The sequence below is a fragment of the Megascapheus bottae genome, chromosome 17 (genome assembly GCF_031878675.1).
Source record: "Megascapheus bottae isolate mThoBot1 chromosome 17, mThoBot2.hap1, whole genome shotgun sequence".
Taxonomy (NCBI): domain Eukaryota; kingdom Metazoa; phylum Chordata; class Mammalia; order Rodentia; family Geomyidae; genus Megascapheus; species Megascapheus bottae.
In genome coordinates, this window is record NC_143525.1 from 4293768 (window position 1) to 4307925 (window position 14158).

The 14158-nt window shown below is 43.5% G+C and overlaps 1 protein-coding gene across 1 annotated transcript in view; it reads right to left on the minus strand.

Annotated features, from left to right (window-relative positions):
- Top3a (DNA topoisomerase III alpha) overlaps nucleotides 1-14158 on the minus strand; it is a 30319-nt gene that overhangs the window by 8409 nt on the left and 7752 nt on the right. Inside the window, exons 6-15 of the mRNA XM_090349438.1 lie at nucleotides 11719-11862; nucleotides 11447-11617; nucleotides 10846-10946; nucleotides 8576-8650; nucleotides 6190-6272; nucleotides 4190-4397; nucleotides 2278-2463; nucleotides 2035-2164; nucleotides 1270-1383; nucleotides 1022-1187 (exon numbers count right to left, since the gene is read on the minus strand). Of these exons, the coding sequence (XP_090205564.1) occupies nucleotides 1022-1187; nucleotides 1270-1383; nucleotides 2035-2164; nucleotides 2278-2463; nucleotides 4190-4397; nucleotides 6190-6272; nucleotides 8576-8650; nucleotides 10846-10946; nucleotides 11447-11617; nucleotides 11719-11862 (1378 nt within the window). The remainder of the gene's footprint in view (nucleotides 1-1021; nucleotides 1188-1269; nucleotides 1384-2034; nucleotides 2165-2277; nucleotides 2464-4189; nucleotides 4398-6189; nucleotides 6273-8575; nucleotides 8651-10845; nucleotides 10947-11446; nucleotides 11618-11718; nucleotides 11863-14158) is intronic.

Sequence of the window (14158 nt, forward strand, 5' to 3'; positions counted from 1 at the left end):
CACTAGCCCCAAGAAGTTTTTCTTTATTGCTGATTTTGTGTTCTTTATTCCTTTATCTGTCTTTGGGAAGGAATGTGGGACAGAAATGTAGGGACAAACTGTGAATAAATATAACAGTAGTTTTCACTAGACACCATGTTGAGAATGAACTACATAACTTGTGGGTAGGTCTGAGAGGGAAAATTGGGAGAGAGCAAGGGAAAAGGTGATGTTCAAAAAGAAATATGTTCTTTACCTGACTTATGCAACTGTAACCCCTTTGTACATCACCTTTGTAATGTGTGTGTGTGTGTGTGTGTGTGTGTGTATGTATGTATGTATATTTTGTGCCAGTCCTGGGCTTGAGTTCAGGGTCTGAGCCCTGTCCTTGGGCTTTCTCAAGGCTAGAGCTCTACCAGTTGAGCCTCAGCACCACTTCTGGCTTTTTTTTTTTCTATGTATGTGGTACTGAGGAATCGAACCCAGGCCTTTGTGCATGCTAGGCAACACTAGGCCAAACTCCCAGCCAGCCCTCTGAATTTTATTTATTTATTTATTTACTGTCAGCTGTGGGGCTTGAACTCTGGGTCTGGGCACTGTCCCTGAACTCTTCAGCGCAAGGCTACCACCCTATCTCTTGAGTCAAGCACCACTTCTGGTTTTCTAATGGTTAATTGGAGATAAGAATCTCATGGTATTTTAGTGCCTAGGCTGGCTTTGAACCATTATCCTCAGATCTCAGCCTCCTATATAGCTAGGATTACAGGTGTGGGCCACTGCACCCAGCTTCTGATTATTATTTCTATACTCCCAAAAGGTCTATAGAAAAGAGTAAACTAAACTATGAGGGAAAACCCCAAAAGGGGAAAGCCTATGAGGCCAGCCCTTCCACAACAAGGTTTTTGGTGAGGCTGAAACCTCACCAGGGTACAGGTCTGGAGTAACTGTACCACCTAATTTCTGCTGAACTACCTCAGGTAATCCCACTTCTTTTAGGGAACTGCTATGACTTCTTAGGCAAGACAACAGGTTTGACACTTACTTCTTTGCCTTAGCCACTGCTTCAATGAAAACCTGCTTATATTTCTGCACTTGCTGCCTTAGAACCACTAATTTGTTCTTCTTGCCCTCACAGATCAACTTCAGATCAGCTTCCAGCTCAGCCCGGAGGTCAGGCTTAGACATCTCATAGCCCATGGAATCGTAACCTGGAGGAAAAGAGCAGCACGGTGAGCTCCTGGTGACACTGTAGCCTCCCCACTATCTACTGCAAGCTCCTTTTATCATTACCTTCCACAAGTCCCATGCCCAGGTGACCAGGGAGGAACCGCTTGTCTGAGGTGAGCCCCACATACATCCTGGCCTTGATGGTTTCAATGTGCTCTGCATGAGTGGCATCGGTACCTGGAAGCCATTTCTGTTATTCTGAGGTGATACAGAGAGCAGCAGATACACAACTCATGGGTATCTCCATCACCCTGAGATACTTCTGCCTGGACAGCATATGCTGTCTGCATTCACATCTGTCTCATACAGGAGCCCACAGAAGCAACCTCAACTCTGCCACTCCTTCCTGTCCTGCTTATCACAGCCACCAATTCCAGCCTTGTAACTCCTCTTCCCTCAAAGGTAGGACCATGGCCATACCCACAATACCTCCTCTGCATTACTGCTCTACTTTAACCATTCTAAGCTGCCAAACGGACCTTTCAGCATGTAGCTGCATTACTAGGGATATGAAATCAAGATTACAATGAAGCATCATTTTACAATAACTGGCCTGGGTACAAAAGGAAAGGTAATAACAAGCACTGGCAAAGATGTGGACAAAAACACAGAAACCCCACACTGGCTGAGGTAAGTTCTTAACTAGGAGGTATGGCTCATGTGGTTGAGTCAAAAATCCAAATAAGCATGTGAGTACTTGATTTCAAGTCCCAGTAATAGCACAAAAGAAAAAGTGGGGAGGGAGAGATGGGAATGTATCACTTGCTGAGGAGACAGTGGCTGTCATACAGTATGTGCCTAGAGGCACAAGTTTCACATGATACTGACCGATGCCATGCTTCTCCATGAGGGCGATGAGGTCAGCCTCAGTAAGCAGCTGGGGTGGACTAGTCTCCCCATCCACCATTTCCACAGTACTAGGCTGAAAGTGGGAGCCTTGCTCATAGAGAGGAAGGAGCTATAGAAAGCAGCAAGTGCAAGGGTTAGATCATTTTTCATCAATCCATTCCTGCTCCATTAGCAGGTGGAGGGCTGGAGCATGAATATCTCCCTTTCCCATCTCCTTATCACCTTGTCACTCCAGTGATCATATGGATATACATCCAGGTAGTTTCGGGCCAGGATTATAAGGCCATGGGCCACAAAGCGTTCATGAGCAATGTCAATCTCCACAGTGGTTTCCTGTCCCTGAGCATCTTGGGAGCAGCAAGCCAGAAAATGGCGAACAATGAACTCATACAGTCTTCGTTCATCTCCCTGAAGAAAAAGAAAGAAGTCTGAAATTCCTAGATCTGCACATTTCAAAGTCAGTAATACCAGAAACTGGAGTTTCAACTTAACTTATGCCATTGTCAGCCTGAAGTTGTGAACAGAACAGGCTAAAGTGAGTCCAAGCAGGACCTCGGGGAAGATGATTTGTTTTGACTAGCATATATCCACATTCTATAATCAGGCAAAGAAGACATTGTCCCCTCCAGTCTGGCTCTTTGATGTGAGCTCAAACAGAAATGAGATAAAAAGCACTGAAAATTAGTAAGACACTCTGGGAATGTGGCTTAGTAGTAGAGTCTTTGCCTAGCATGAATGAAAAAATCAGAAGTGGCACTGTGGCTCAAGTGGTAGAGTGCTAGGCTTGAGCACAGAGATGCTTAGGGATAGAGCCCAGGCCCTGAGTTCAAGCTGCAAGAGTGGCAAAAAAAAAAAGACTCACAGAGAAAGATAGCATCTCCTTGCATGTACTGCAGTGATAATTTTCTATTAATCAATAAGCAAGGATTTTGTGAGGTTCCTAGCAAAAGCCCACGAAACATTTCTCCTATAATTCATTCAAAGGAAAAAGATGCATAGAAATATTTATGTGAGTACCATATGTTACCTGCAATATATCCCATACAGATAGTATGGAAATAATTTTACAAAAACAGATTTGGCAAAATAAAATACAGTATACTTATGTAATTGTCATATATCATACTTGACAGTGAACTCTCAATCTTCCTGCCTCAGGCTCTCAACTGCTAGAATTGCAAATGTAATCAGGACTGTAACCACCAGAACTGCAGACATGGCTCAAATGGTACAGTGCATACCTAGTTAGCAGCACACCTAGCTAGCAGGCATAAGCAAGCTCAAGTTCAAACAACAGTACTTCACCAATAAAATAACAATCAAGGGGCCAGGAGTTTGGCTAGTGGTAAAGTGCTTGCCTAGCATGCACAAAGACCTGGGTTCGATTCCTCACTACCACATATATAGGAAAAGCCAAAAGTGGTGCTGAAATTAGAATTTCATTATAAGAATATTATATGCATGTGTATGAAACATAGGATTTGGAGCCAGGCACTGGTGGGTCACGCCTGTAATCCTGGCTATGCAGGAGGCTGAGATTTGAGGATCATTTTTTTTTTTTTTGTGCCCATCCTAGAATTTTAACTCAGGGCCTAGGCAATGTTTTTGACCTTGTGCTCAAAACTAGTCGTCCAGTGCTGCACCACTTACGCCCAGCTCCATTTCAGTGATCAGCTTTTTGTGTTTTTATGGAGTTTTCTGCCCAGGTTGGCTTTGAACGATGAGCCTCAGATGAACGAGTCTGGCTTTGGAATAAAATTTCAATACTGACTTTTTTTCTTGAAACAAAAGAAATACTTCAATCTGGGTGTGGTGGCTCATGCCTGCAATCCTAGCTACTTGGGAACCAGCCATCCTGCGTACCAAAGAATGGGAGACTCTTATCTCCAATTAAGCACTAGAAAACTGGAGGTGGTGATGTAGCAAAGGGGGTAGGGCAGTAGCCTTGAGCTGAAAAGCTAAGGGACAGCATCAAAGCCCCATGACCAACCAAAAAAGACAAAAAAAAGGAAGGAAGGAATACTTCAGTATTACTTATTTAAATCAGAAAACATTTAGACCAGATTTAAATCCAATATTTGGCCTTCAGAATTTGCTCCTGGTTCTAGCAAGCCGTACATACAGAGAAACCAACCTGTAAGTTGCTGGTATATTTGGTGGGGTGAATAGGAGGATGAGCTTGGTCAGACTTGTTCCCATTGCGTGGGTTGGGGCCACCCCGTTCCAGAATGCTTTGGGCAAAGGCCCCCCATTGTGGATCGGAAGTTTGCTGTTCAACCAATGCCATCAGGTTTAGGTCTTTGGGAAATATGTTTGTTTCTGTTCGGGGATAACTGATGTACCTAAAAGAGAGGGAAACAAAAGAAAATCACTAGGCTCCTTCCTTGGTCTGTTACAACTCAAAATCCTACATAACACTGCTGCTAACTTAACTGTAAACCACCTATGTCCCAGGCAGAGAAAAGGTCAGATGTGGCAGCCCTTTCAGGGTAAGGAACAGTTGGCCCTTCTGCTAGAGCAAAGGAGATGGAAAAAGGAAAGCAAAGGGCAGGATAAAGGTCCAGAACGCTGCATCAGGAGTATGGCCCGGGGCCTATTACTTGGCCTCTCAGAGTTAGACTGACACAAAGACTCTGATACATTAGCTCACTTGCCAGATAGTTCTGACAATGTATGCTGTTTCATTTTTTCTTAAAGTATCTGAAAAACAATGCTGTCAAACAAAGCAGTTAACATGGACTCTACGTGTGTGCGTGTGTGTGTTGGTACTAGGGCTTGAACTAAGGACCCAGACACTGTCCCTTAGCTTTCTGGCTAACAGCTGGTATTCTACCACTACCACTTGAATCACAGTCTACTTCTGATTTTTTTTTTTTTTTTTTTGGTCAGTCCTGGGGCTTCAACTCAGGGCCTGTGCACTGTCCCTGCATACTTTTTGCTCAAGGATAACACTCTGCTACTTGATATTGTGTGTGTGTGTGTGTGTCTTGGGGCTTAAGACTCTGGCCCTGGGCACCGACCCTGAGTTCTTCAGCTCAAGGCTACCACTCTATTCCTTGAGCCACAGCACAACTTTCAGTTTTCTGGTGGTTAATTGAAGAGTCTCACAGACTTCAGTGTCTGTGCTGACTTTGAACTGTGATCCTCAGATCTTGGCTTCCTGAGTATCTAGTATTACAAGTATGAGCCATCACGCCTGGCTAAAGAATATCACTCTTTTGGATAATTCTCACAGGCAAACAACTAATTCAAGATGCCATCTGCTTGTCTGTATTTTCCAGTGCCCAAGGGAAGAGGTCCACAGGGGCTAAGAGTTTTGGGAGCTGGAGATGCAGCTCAATAGTAGAGTGCTTACTTGGCACATGCAAGGCCTTGGGATTCAAATCTCAGTACTATGTGATTTTTCTTTGAACTCATATTCAAATATCTTATCTACCAGAGCTTGGGTGTTATCTATAGTTTGTGCTTCTCCATAGTTCTATTTCTTCTTTCCTTCCATGTATATGTGTAAAAACATATGTATGTGTACGTGTTCCAGTAGTGGGGCTTGAACTCTGGACATTATACTCTAACTTGGCTTTTTTGCTTAAGTACTCTACTACTTGAGCCACAGCTCTATTTCCAAGCTTGCTTGCTTGTTCCTCCTTTCCTCCCCCCCCCCCCCCGCCTCTCAATTTCGTTCAGTTCAGGGCCTGAGCCCTGTCCTTGGGCTTTCTCAAGGCTAGAGCTCTACCACTTGGGTCAAAGCAACATTTTCAGCTATTTCTATATATGTGGTATTGAGGAACTGAACCCAGGTTTTCGTGTATGCTAGGCAAGCACTCTACCACGAGGTCAAACTCCTGGCAGAGAGTAGTGGCTCACGCCTGTAATCCTAGTTACTCAGGAGACTGAGAGCTGAAGACTGAGGTTCAAAGCCAGCCTGGGCACTAAAGAAGTGAGACTCTTATCTCAAATTAAAAAATGGGAAATAGGGCTGTATCTCAAGAGGTAGGGCGGTAGCCTTGAGCTGAAGAGCTCAGGGACAGCGCCCAGGCCAAGAGTTCAAGCCCCATGACCTACAAAAAAAAAAAAAGATATTTTACATTCTAGTAATGATGCATTGAATTCTACTGACAAATCCAAATTATTTACCCTTGAGTATAGAGCTTTTCAGCAATCCGCATGGTTTCTTTAGCATTTATTCTCAACTTGCGAGAAGCCAGCTTCTCCAGCTCCTGTTAAGAAGATAAAACAGGCATTTTACAATGTAGCATGTGACTTGGAAAGATACAAGTACCTAATCCATCTTCAGACAGGTCTAACTCATCATCATGCCAGCTGTGGCCTACATGCCAAGACGAAAAGAATGGCATATCCCAGGTAGTGGTTTTCAGACAGTAGAAAATCAGCAGACTCTTGGTCCAAACAGTAAGAAATGATGTGTCATAATAGGATCAGGAGAGAAGCTGCAAACTCCCCCCCCCCCTTTTTTTTAAAATCAAGACAAGGTTTCCCTATATGGCTCTTAGTAATTAGAATTATAGGCATGAGCCACTAGTACCCAGATTCTGTGTTGCTCTTTATTATGAAATCTGTACCTTTTTTTTTGGCCAGTCCTGGTGCTTGAACTCAGGGCCTGGGCACTGTCCCTGAGCTTCTTTTGTTTAAGGCTAGCACTCTTACCACTTGAGCCATAGGGCCATTTCTGGCTTTTTCTGTTTATGTAGTACTGAGGAATTGAACCCAGGGCTTCATGCATGCTAGGCAAACCCTCTACCAGCAAGCCACATTCCCAGCCCCCCCTCCCTTTTTTTTGGTGAGGACAGTAGTAGGGATTGAACTCACTTCTTGAGATTGCTAATCATATATTCTTCCATTTGAGTAATGGTCCCTATACTTCTCTTGCCCCAGCCCCCCCACCCCCCTCCAGTCCAGGGGTCTGAACTTAGGCCCTAGGTACTTTCCTTGAACTTTCTCAAGGCTTGAGCTCTACCACTTGAGTTACAGTACCACTTGAACCCAATGTTTCACACATGTTAGGCAAGCACTCTACCACTAGGCCATACTCTCAGCCCTTGCTTTTTTTTTTTTTTTTTTGAGATAAAGGGTCTTTTCTCCTCAAGTAGGCCTTAGACTGAGATTTTCCACCTCCAAAGTAGCTGGAATTACAGGTGTCAGGCATCAGGCCAATTGAAATTTTTCTTTTGTTCTGTTTTGCAGGCTTCACCTTAAGGTCTGGACATGTATATGCTCAAAGCCAGTGTTCCACCAATTGAACCACAGCTCTATTTCCAGCTTTTTTGGTAGTTAATTGGAGATAAGTCTCACGGGCCTTTCTGCCTGAGTGGGCTTCAAACTGTGATCTTCAGATCTCAGCTTCCTGAGAAACTAGGCTTACAGTAAGGCATGACTCACCAGCTCCTGGCTACTGAAGTGTTCAATTTTTTTTGTGTGTCGGTCATAGGGCTTGAACTCAACCTGGGTACTGTCCCTGAGCTCTTCTGCTCCAGGCTACCACCCCATTCCTGGGTCTGGGCTTTGTCCCTGAGGCTCTTCAGCTCAAGGCTACCACCCTACCCTTGAGCCAAGTCCCACTTGCCATTTTCTAGAGGTTAACTGGAGATAAGAGTCTCAGGTCCTTTTGTGCCTGGGCTGACTTTGAACCTTGATCCTCAGATCTGTCTCCTGAGTAGCTAGGATTACAGGTGTGAGTCATGGGCACCTGGCTGAAGCGTATACTTTTAACAAGCAGCTTAACATACTGACACTAACGCAAGCAGTTTGCAGTTTGAGAACGATTGTTCTGTTTTCTCTTGATTATATACCAAAACATCTTTCCTTTTTTTTTTTTTGGGGGGGGGGTTGTGGGGCTTGAACTCTGGGCCTGGGTGCTGTCCCTGAGCTCTTCAGCTCAAGGCTGCCACCCCACCCCTTAAGCCACAGCCCCACTTCCCATAGCTAGAATTACAGGCGTGAGCCACCAGCACCTGGTTGCCAAGACATATTTTATTTTATCCCATGAAATAACTGCAACATACATATAAATACAGGAAAAGAAAATATTAAAATATTAGTAATTATATAAAGATTATGGATTTTGTGTTTCTCTTTTTGTTCCCAAATCCCACATAATGTAGTTAAACTGTCTTTGTTAATTAGAAGAACAGGAAAGTTTTTTTTTTTGTTTTTTTTTGCCAGTCCTGGGCTTGAGCTCAGGGCCTGAGCCCTGTCCTTGGACTTTCTCAAGGCTAGCACTCTACCACTTGAGCCTCAGCACCATTTCCAGCTTTTGTCTATGTATGTGGTACCAAGGAATAGACCCCAGGTCTTTGTGCATGCTAGGCAAGCACTTTAACCACTAGGCCAAACTCCCGGCCCAGAACAGGAAAGTTTTAAGGAGGGAAACAGCCCTGGTTAGGTCCTAGATACTCTAATATATGTGCTTACAACAAGTGATCTTCCTTTACTGAGACCCTGCCACAAAGTAGAACCCAGTCCCAATAGCAGGAAGTAATACACTTCAGCACCTGGAACATACCACAGTGTCTAAAGCTTGAGGCCTCCACTTGCTCTTTGGCTTAGACTTCACCTCCACCACAGTTGCTCTGGGATCCTGCAAAGTCAAGAAAGCAGAGCTTCATTAACCTAGGGTGTTGTCACCTTCAGTAAGCCGGCCTCAGCTCCTACTCTTCAATCCAGATAATGTATAACACAGCACAGGATAATGCCCCACAACAGGTCAGTTGAAGCTGGCCAGCACTATACACACAAATTAGAATAATATAAGAGTTCAAAATAGGAAAAATCAGCCAGGTGCTAATGGCTCACAACAGTAATCCTGGTTATTCAGGAGTCTGAGATCTAAGGATCACCGTTCAAAGCTAGCCCCAGCAAGAAAGTCTGAGACTAGCCCCACCCCCAGCCAGTCCTGGGGCTTGAACTGAGGGCCTGAGTGCTATCCTTGGCTTTCTCAAGGCTAGAGCTTTATCACTTGAGCCACAGCATTATTTTGGGCTTTTTCTTTCTTTTTGGTTGGTCATGGAGCATGGTCTCTGGGCCTGGGCACTGTCCCTGAGCTCTTCAGCTCACAGCTACCACCCTATCCCTTGAGCCACAGTGCCACTTCTGGTTAATTAGAGATGACTCTCACAATCTTTAGTGCCTGGACTGGCTCTGAACCGTGATCCTCAGATCTCAGCCTCCTGACTGGCTAGGATTATAGGCATGAACCACTGTACCCGGCTTATTATTATTTTTTTAAATGTATGGTGTATTAAGGAATTGAACCTGGGTCTTTGTGCATGCTAGTCAAGCACTCTAACACTAGGTCAAACTCCCGGCCCTGTGAAGACTCTCTATCTCCAATTAATCACCAGAAAACTGGAAGTGACTCAAAGTGGTAGAGTGCTAGTCTAGAGCAAAAAGAGCTCAGGGACAGCATCTGGGCCCCATGATTAACCAAAAAAAAAGGAAAAATCAAATAATACAAACTGGAAAACTAATGTAATCTTAAAATGTGCTTCACAAATTTTAAGTGAACTTGGTTTAAGTGATTTATTAATGAGAATACTTGCTGATCATAATTCAGGCTTCATCTCCCTAACATACTGGAGACCAGCTATTTCTTTCAAGTTCAGAGTAAGTTACCTGCTCCATAGTCTACACTGCAGTTGTGGTACTCAAGACTGTGTCTTGAGTCATGCCTCAAGTCCTTCTGTTTATTTTTTGCAGGGGGGTATGGGGGCGCAGTCAATCCCAGGGCCTGAGCACTATCCTTGGGCTTTCTCAAGGATAGAGCTCTACCACTTGAGCCACAGCATTACTTCTGGCTTTTTCTATGTATGTGGTACTGAGGAATCAAACCCCGGTCGTCGTGCATGCTAGGCAAGTGCTCTACCATTTAGGGCAAACTCCTGGCCCCTACTGTTTTGTTTCTAAGATAGGTTCCCTCCAACTTTGCCTGAACTAGTCTTGAACTCTTGCTGCCATCTCTTCAGTAGCTGGGATTACAAGTATGAATCACTATGACTGGGTCAGGTTTTTTAGATAACAAGTGCAATATGCAAAGGCTACAAGTAGTATTAGGTTGAAGGTGAATAGAGAACAAATTGGGTAACTCTTGGGAGATAGTGGAGTTTGCAAAAGGAATACAATTACATTGGAACCCAACTTGGTGGTTACTGTTCTGTCACTCACTACTGGTGTTCATGTGTCTGATCAAGTTCTTTCTCTAGCATTCCTGTAGAATGGGGATAGTACTACTGCTCTCCCAGGATTATTAGGATTAAACAAAATAACAAGTAACAAGAGTATGAGGGTATATGCCTGTAATCCCAGAATTCTGGAGGCTAAGGTAGGAAGATTGTAAAATTTGTGATAGTTCCAAAGCTTGAACTCTGTGCCTCCTACTCTTGCTGTTTTTTGTTCACAGCTGGTGCTCTACCGCTTGTACCACATCTCCATTCTAGCATTTTTGCCTTTTTTTTTTTTTTAAAGCTTTTCTGGCTAATTAGATAAGTCTTGCCAACTTTTCTACACAAGTTGGCTTTGAATCATAATCCGCAGATCTCAGCTTCCTGAGTAATGATTACAGACAGAAGTCACTGGTGTCTGTGAGAACTGCAAAATTTGAGGCCATCCTATGTCAAGAATCTTCCTCCTTGGCAATGGGACTAGCAGGAACAAAACTATTTGGGAACTTATCCAACAAGAAACTAGTAGATCAGAGATTACTTAATTGAAGAGAGAGTTACATTGCCAAATAAATTGCAAGCCTAAATACAGCATCCTATGCAATGGACTCTTTACCTCCATACATAGCTGATAGAGAACAAGACAAGCTGTGTGGTTAAAGAGACGATGTCTTTTCCAGTTGAATTCTACAGTACCATCTCTGTGATCATGAGTTACTATATTGGGGAGAGACAAAAAGAAAGGCTGGCTCAGAGAAAACACCGTATGACAGACAGAAAAAGGTATATGTATATTACATTGAGAAACTAATAACAATGGAACAGAGAGAATTTTTGGGTAAACAAGGAAATTTAAGTGCACTCTGAATATTGTAATTGGGTAGGATAAAGGGTACCAAAAACCAACCAACCAACCAACCAACCAACCAACCAAATAATAACAAAATCCCACACATATTTAATTAGTATAATAATCTATAGTTGCCACTTTTATACCTGGGACTGGATGTCTCACATCATAGAAAGCCCTCCAACCTTATCTTTTTGCTTTTTCAATTATTATAAAAGTGGTGTATAGCGTGGTTATAGTTATATAAGTCACCTAATTTTGTGTTAGACAGTATTACTATTTCCCTCCACCTTTCCCACAAGTTGTATAGTTTGTTAGTACCACTGTTGCATCTGTTCACCCTTTATTCCTCCATTTTTGTGCTTACCTTTAATTTTGTGAAAGATTTCTGGTACGAAAGTCTGAATGGCTTTGAACCTTTCTACTACAAACCCGAGTGTTGGGAACTGGCAGCTGCCATAGCTGATAAGCTGTTCTGCCAGTACCTCAGGAAAAATCTTTTGAAGCCGTAAGGTTTGGAACCTAGTGAAGGCAGCTCCTGGAAAATGAGTGAAGGGAGGGTCGAGAAAGTGTTAGAAGATAAAATTAGCTTAAATGTGCTACCCAGGAGATGAGAAGGTAGGTATACTGGTTCCTTACCAATCCTCAGGTCTAGCTCTTGCCTCACATCCACAGCATCACTCACTCTCTGATCAGGCTCAGTGAGGTTTTCACAGGCCATCCTGACAGCACGGGGGGTGATCTCAGAGAAACGGGCTCTCAATACCTGCAGACTGGGCTTCACTGCAGAACAAGGTAAGAGAGGGGAAGTTGAGAATGATCAAAGTACACGTTATACATGTTTGAAAATGTCATAATGAGCTAGGCACCAGTGTCTTATGGCTATAATCCTAGCTACTCAGGAGGCTGAGATCTGAAGATCCTGATTCAAAGCCAACCTAGGCAGGAAAGTCCCTTAGACTCTTATCTTTAATGAACTACTCAAAAAAAAAAAAAAAAATTGGAAGTAGTGCTAGGGCTCAAATGAAGAGCACTATCCTTTAACACAAAAAGGCTCAGGGACAGTGCCAAGACCCTGAGTTCAAGCCCCAGGACAGAAAGAAAGAAAGAAAGAAAGGAAGGAAGAAGGAAGGAAGGGTCATAATTAGCTGGGTGCCGTGGCTCACACTAGTAATCCTACCTACTTAGGGGGCTGAGATAGGGTGGTAGCCTTGAGTTTAAGAGCTCAAGGACAGTGCCCAGACAGAGTTCAAGCCCCATGACCCACACAAAAAAAGAAAATGTCATAATGAAATTTATTATTATTGTTATTATTTGTTGGCCGTGGGGTTTGGGCACTCTGGGCCTGGGCACTGTCCCTGAGCTCTTCAGCTCAAGGCTACCGCCCTACCCCTGGGCCTGGGTGTCATCCCTGAACTCTTCAGCTCAGTTACCATCCTACCCCTTGAGCCACAGTGCCACTTTCAGTTTTCTAGTGAGTTAATTAGAGATAAGAGTCTCAGGGTCTTTAATGCCCATGCTGGCTTTAAACAGATCTCAGCCTCCTGAGTAGCTAGGATTACAGGCACGAGCCAATGTGCTCAGCTAAATCCAACTAAAAATGGAGGAAAAAAGGAAATACTGTGAGCATATACGGAGGTGGTAGAGGAAGATATAGAATACAAACAAATGATTGGTCAAATAACTTAAAACTTAATCCAGGTTCTGTGTGTTTACACTCTTACTACAATTTCTTTCTTTTTTTTTTTGGCCAGTCCTGGGCCTTGAACTCAGGGCCTGGACACTGTCCTTGGGCTTTCTCAAGGCTAGAGCTCTACCACTTGAGCCACAGCATCATTTCTGGCTTTTTTGCTATGAATGTGGTACCGAGGAATTGAACTCGGGTTCAATTCTATCACTAGGCTAAACTCCTGGCCCGCTTACACTACAATTTTTTTTTTTTTTTGCCAGTCCTGGGCTTGAGCTCAGGGCCTGAGCACTGTCCTTGGACTTTCTCAAGGCTAGAGCTCTACCACTTGAGCCTCAGCACTACTTCCGGCTTTTTTCTATATGTGGTACTGAGGAATCGAACCCAGATCTTCATGCATGCTAGGCAAGCACTTTAACCACTAGGCCAAACTCCCGGCCCAACACTACAATTTTTTAAGTGTGAAATTTTTCTAAGTCTAAAAATGGTTAAAATGATCATTACTTGAGCATGATAGTCTGTGTATCTCAAAAAATTAGGCTATAAATAAACTTTTGCGTGTTTGTGCTGGTACTAGGGCTTGAACTCAGGGCTTGTGCGCTGTCCTTGCTTTCAGCTTTTCAGTGTTTAGGTGCAGATAAGAGTCTTACAAACTTCCCTGCCTGGGCTGGCTTCTAACCATGATTCTCAGATCTCAACTTCCTGAGTAGCAAGGATTACAGGAATGAGGCATCACTGCCTGTCTACAAATTTAAACAACAAAAAAAATTTAATTAATTAGGGGCTGGTAGTTTGGCCTAGTGGTAGAGTGCTTGCCTAGCATGCACGAAGACCCGGTTTCGATTTCTTGGTACCACATACATAGAAAAAAGCCAGGAGTGGTGCTGAAGCGCAAGTGATAGAGTGCTAACCTTGAGAAAGTCCAAGGACAGTGCTCAGGCCCTGAGCTCAAGCCCAGGACTGGCAAAAAACAAACAAAGAAACAAAAAAGCAACAAGACAAAAAACCCCAAATCACATATCAAAAGATCCTGTGGGTAGATTTCACGCTCTTCAGTAAAGAATATATGGCTTGGGACCAGGAGCATAGCCTTATGGGAGCATGCTTGCCTAGCATGCATGAGCCCTGGGTTCAATTTCTTGGTACACTACACACAGTAAAAAAAAAAACCAGAAGTGGTCTTGTGGCTCAAGAGCATTAGCTGTGAGAAAGCCCAAGGACAGTGCTCAGGCCCTGAATTCAAGTCGCAGGACTGGCAAAACAAAAAACAAAAATGTACACCTTGTCCTTGAAAGTTAATGCATTTATGTTCCCAAAAGTTTACTGAAGTTTATTTTATAGAATCACTTAGGGAAAACAGCAAACATGCCTTAGAGCCAGAGAATGGCTTTT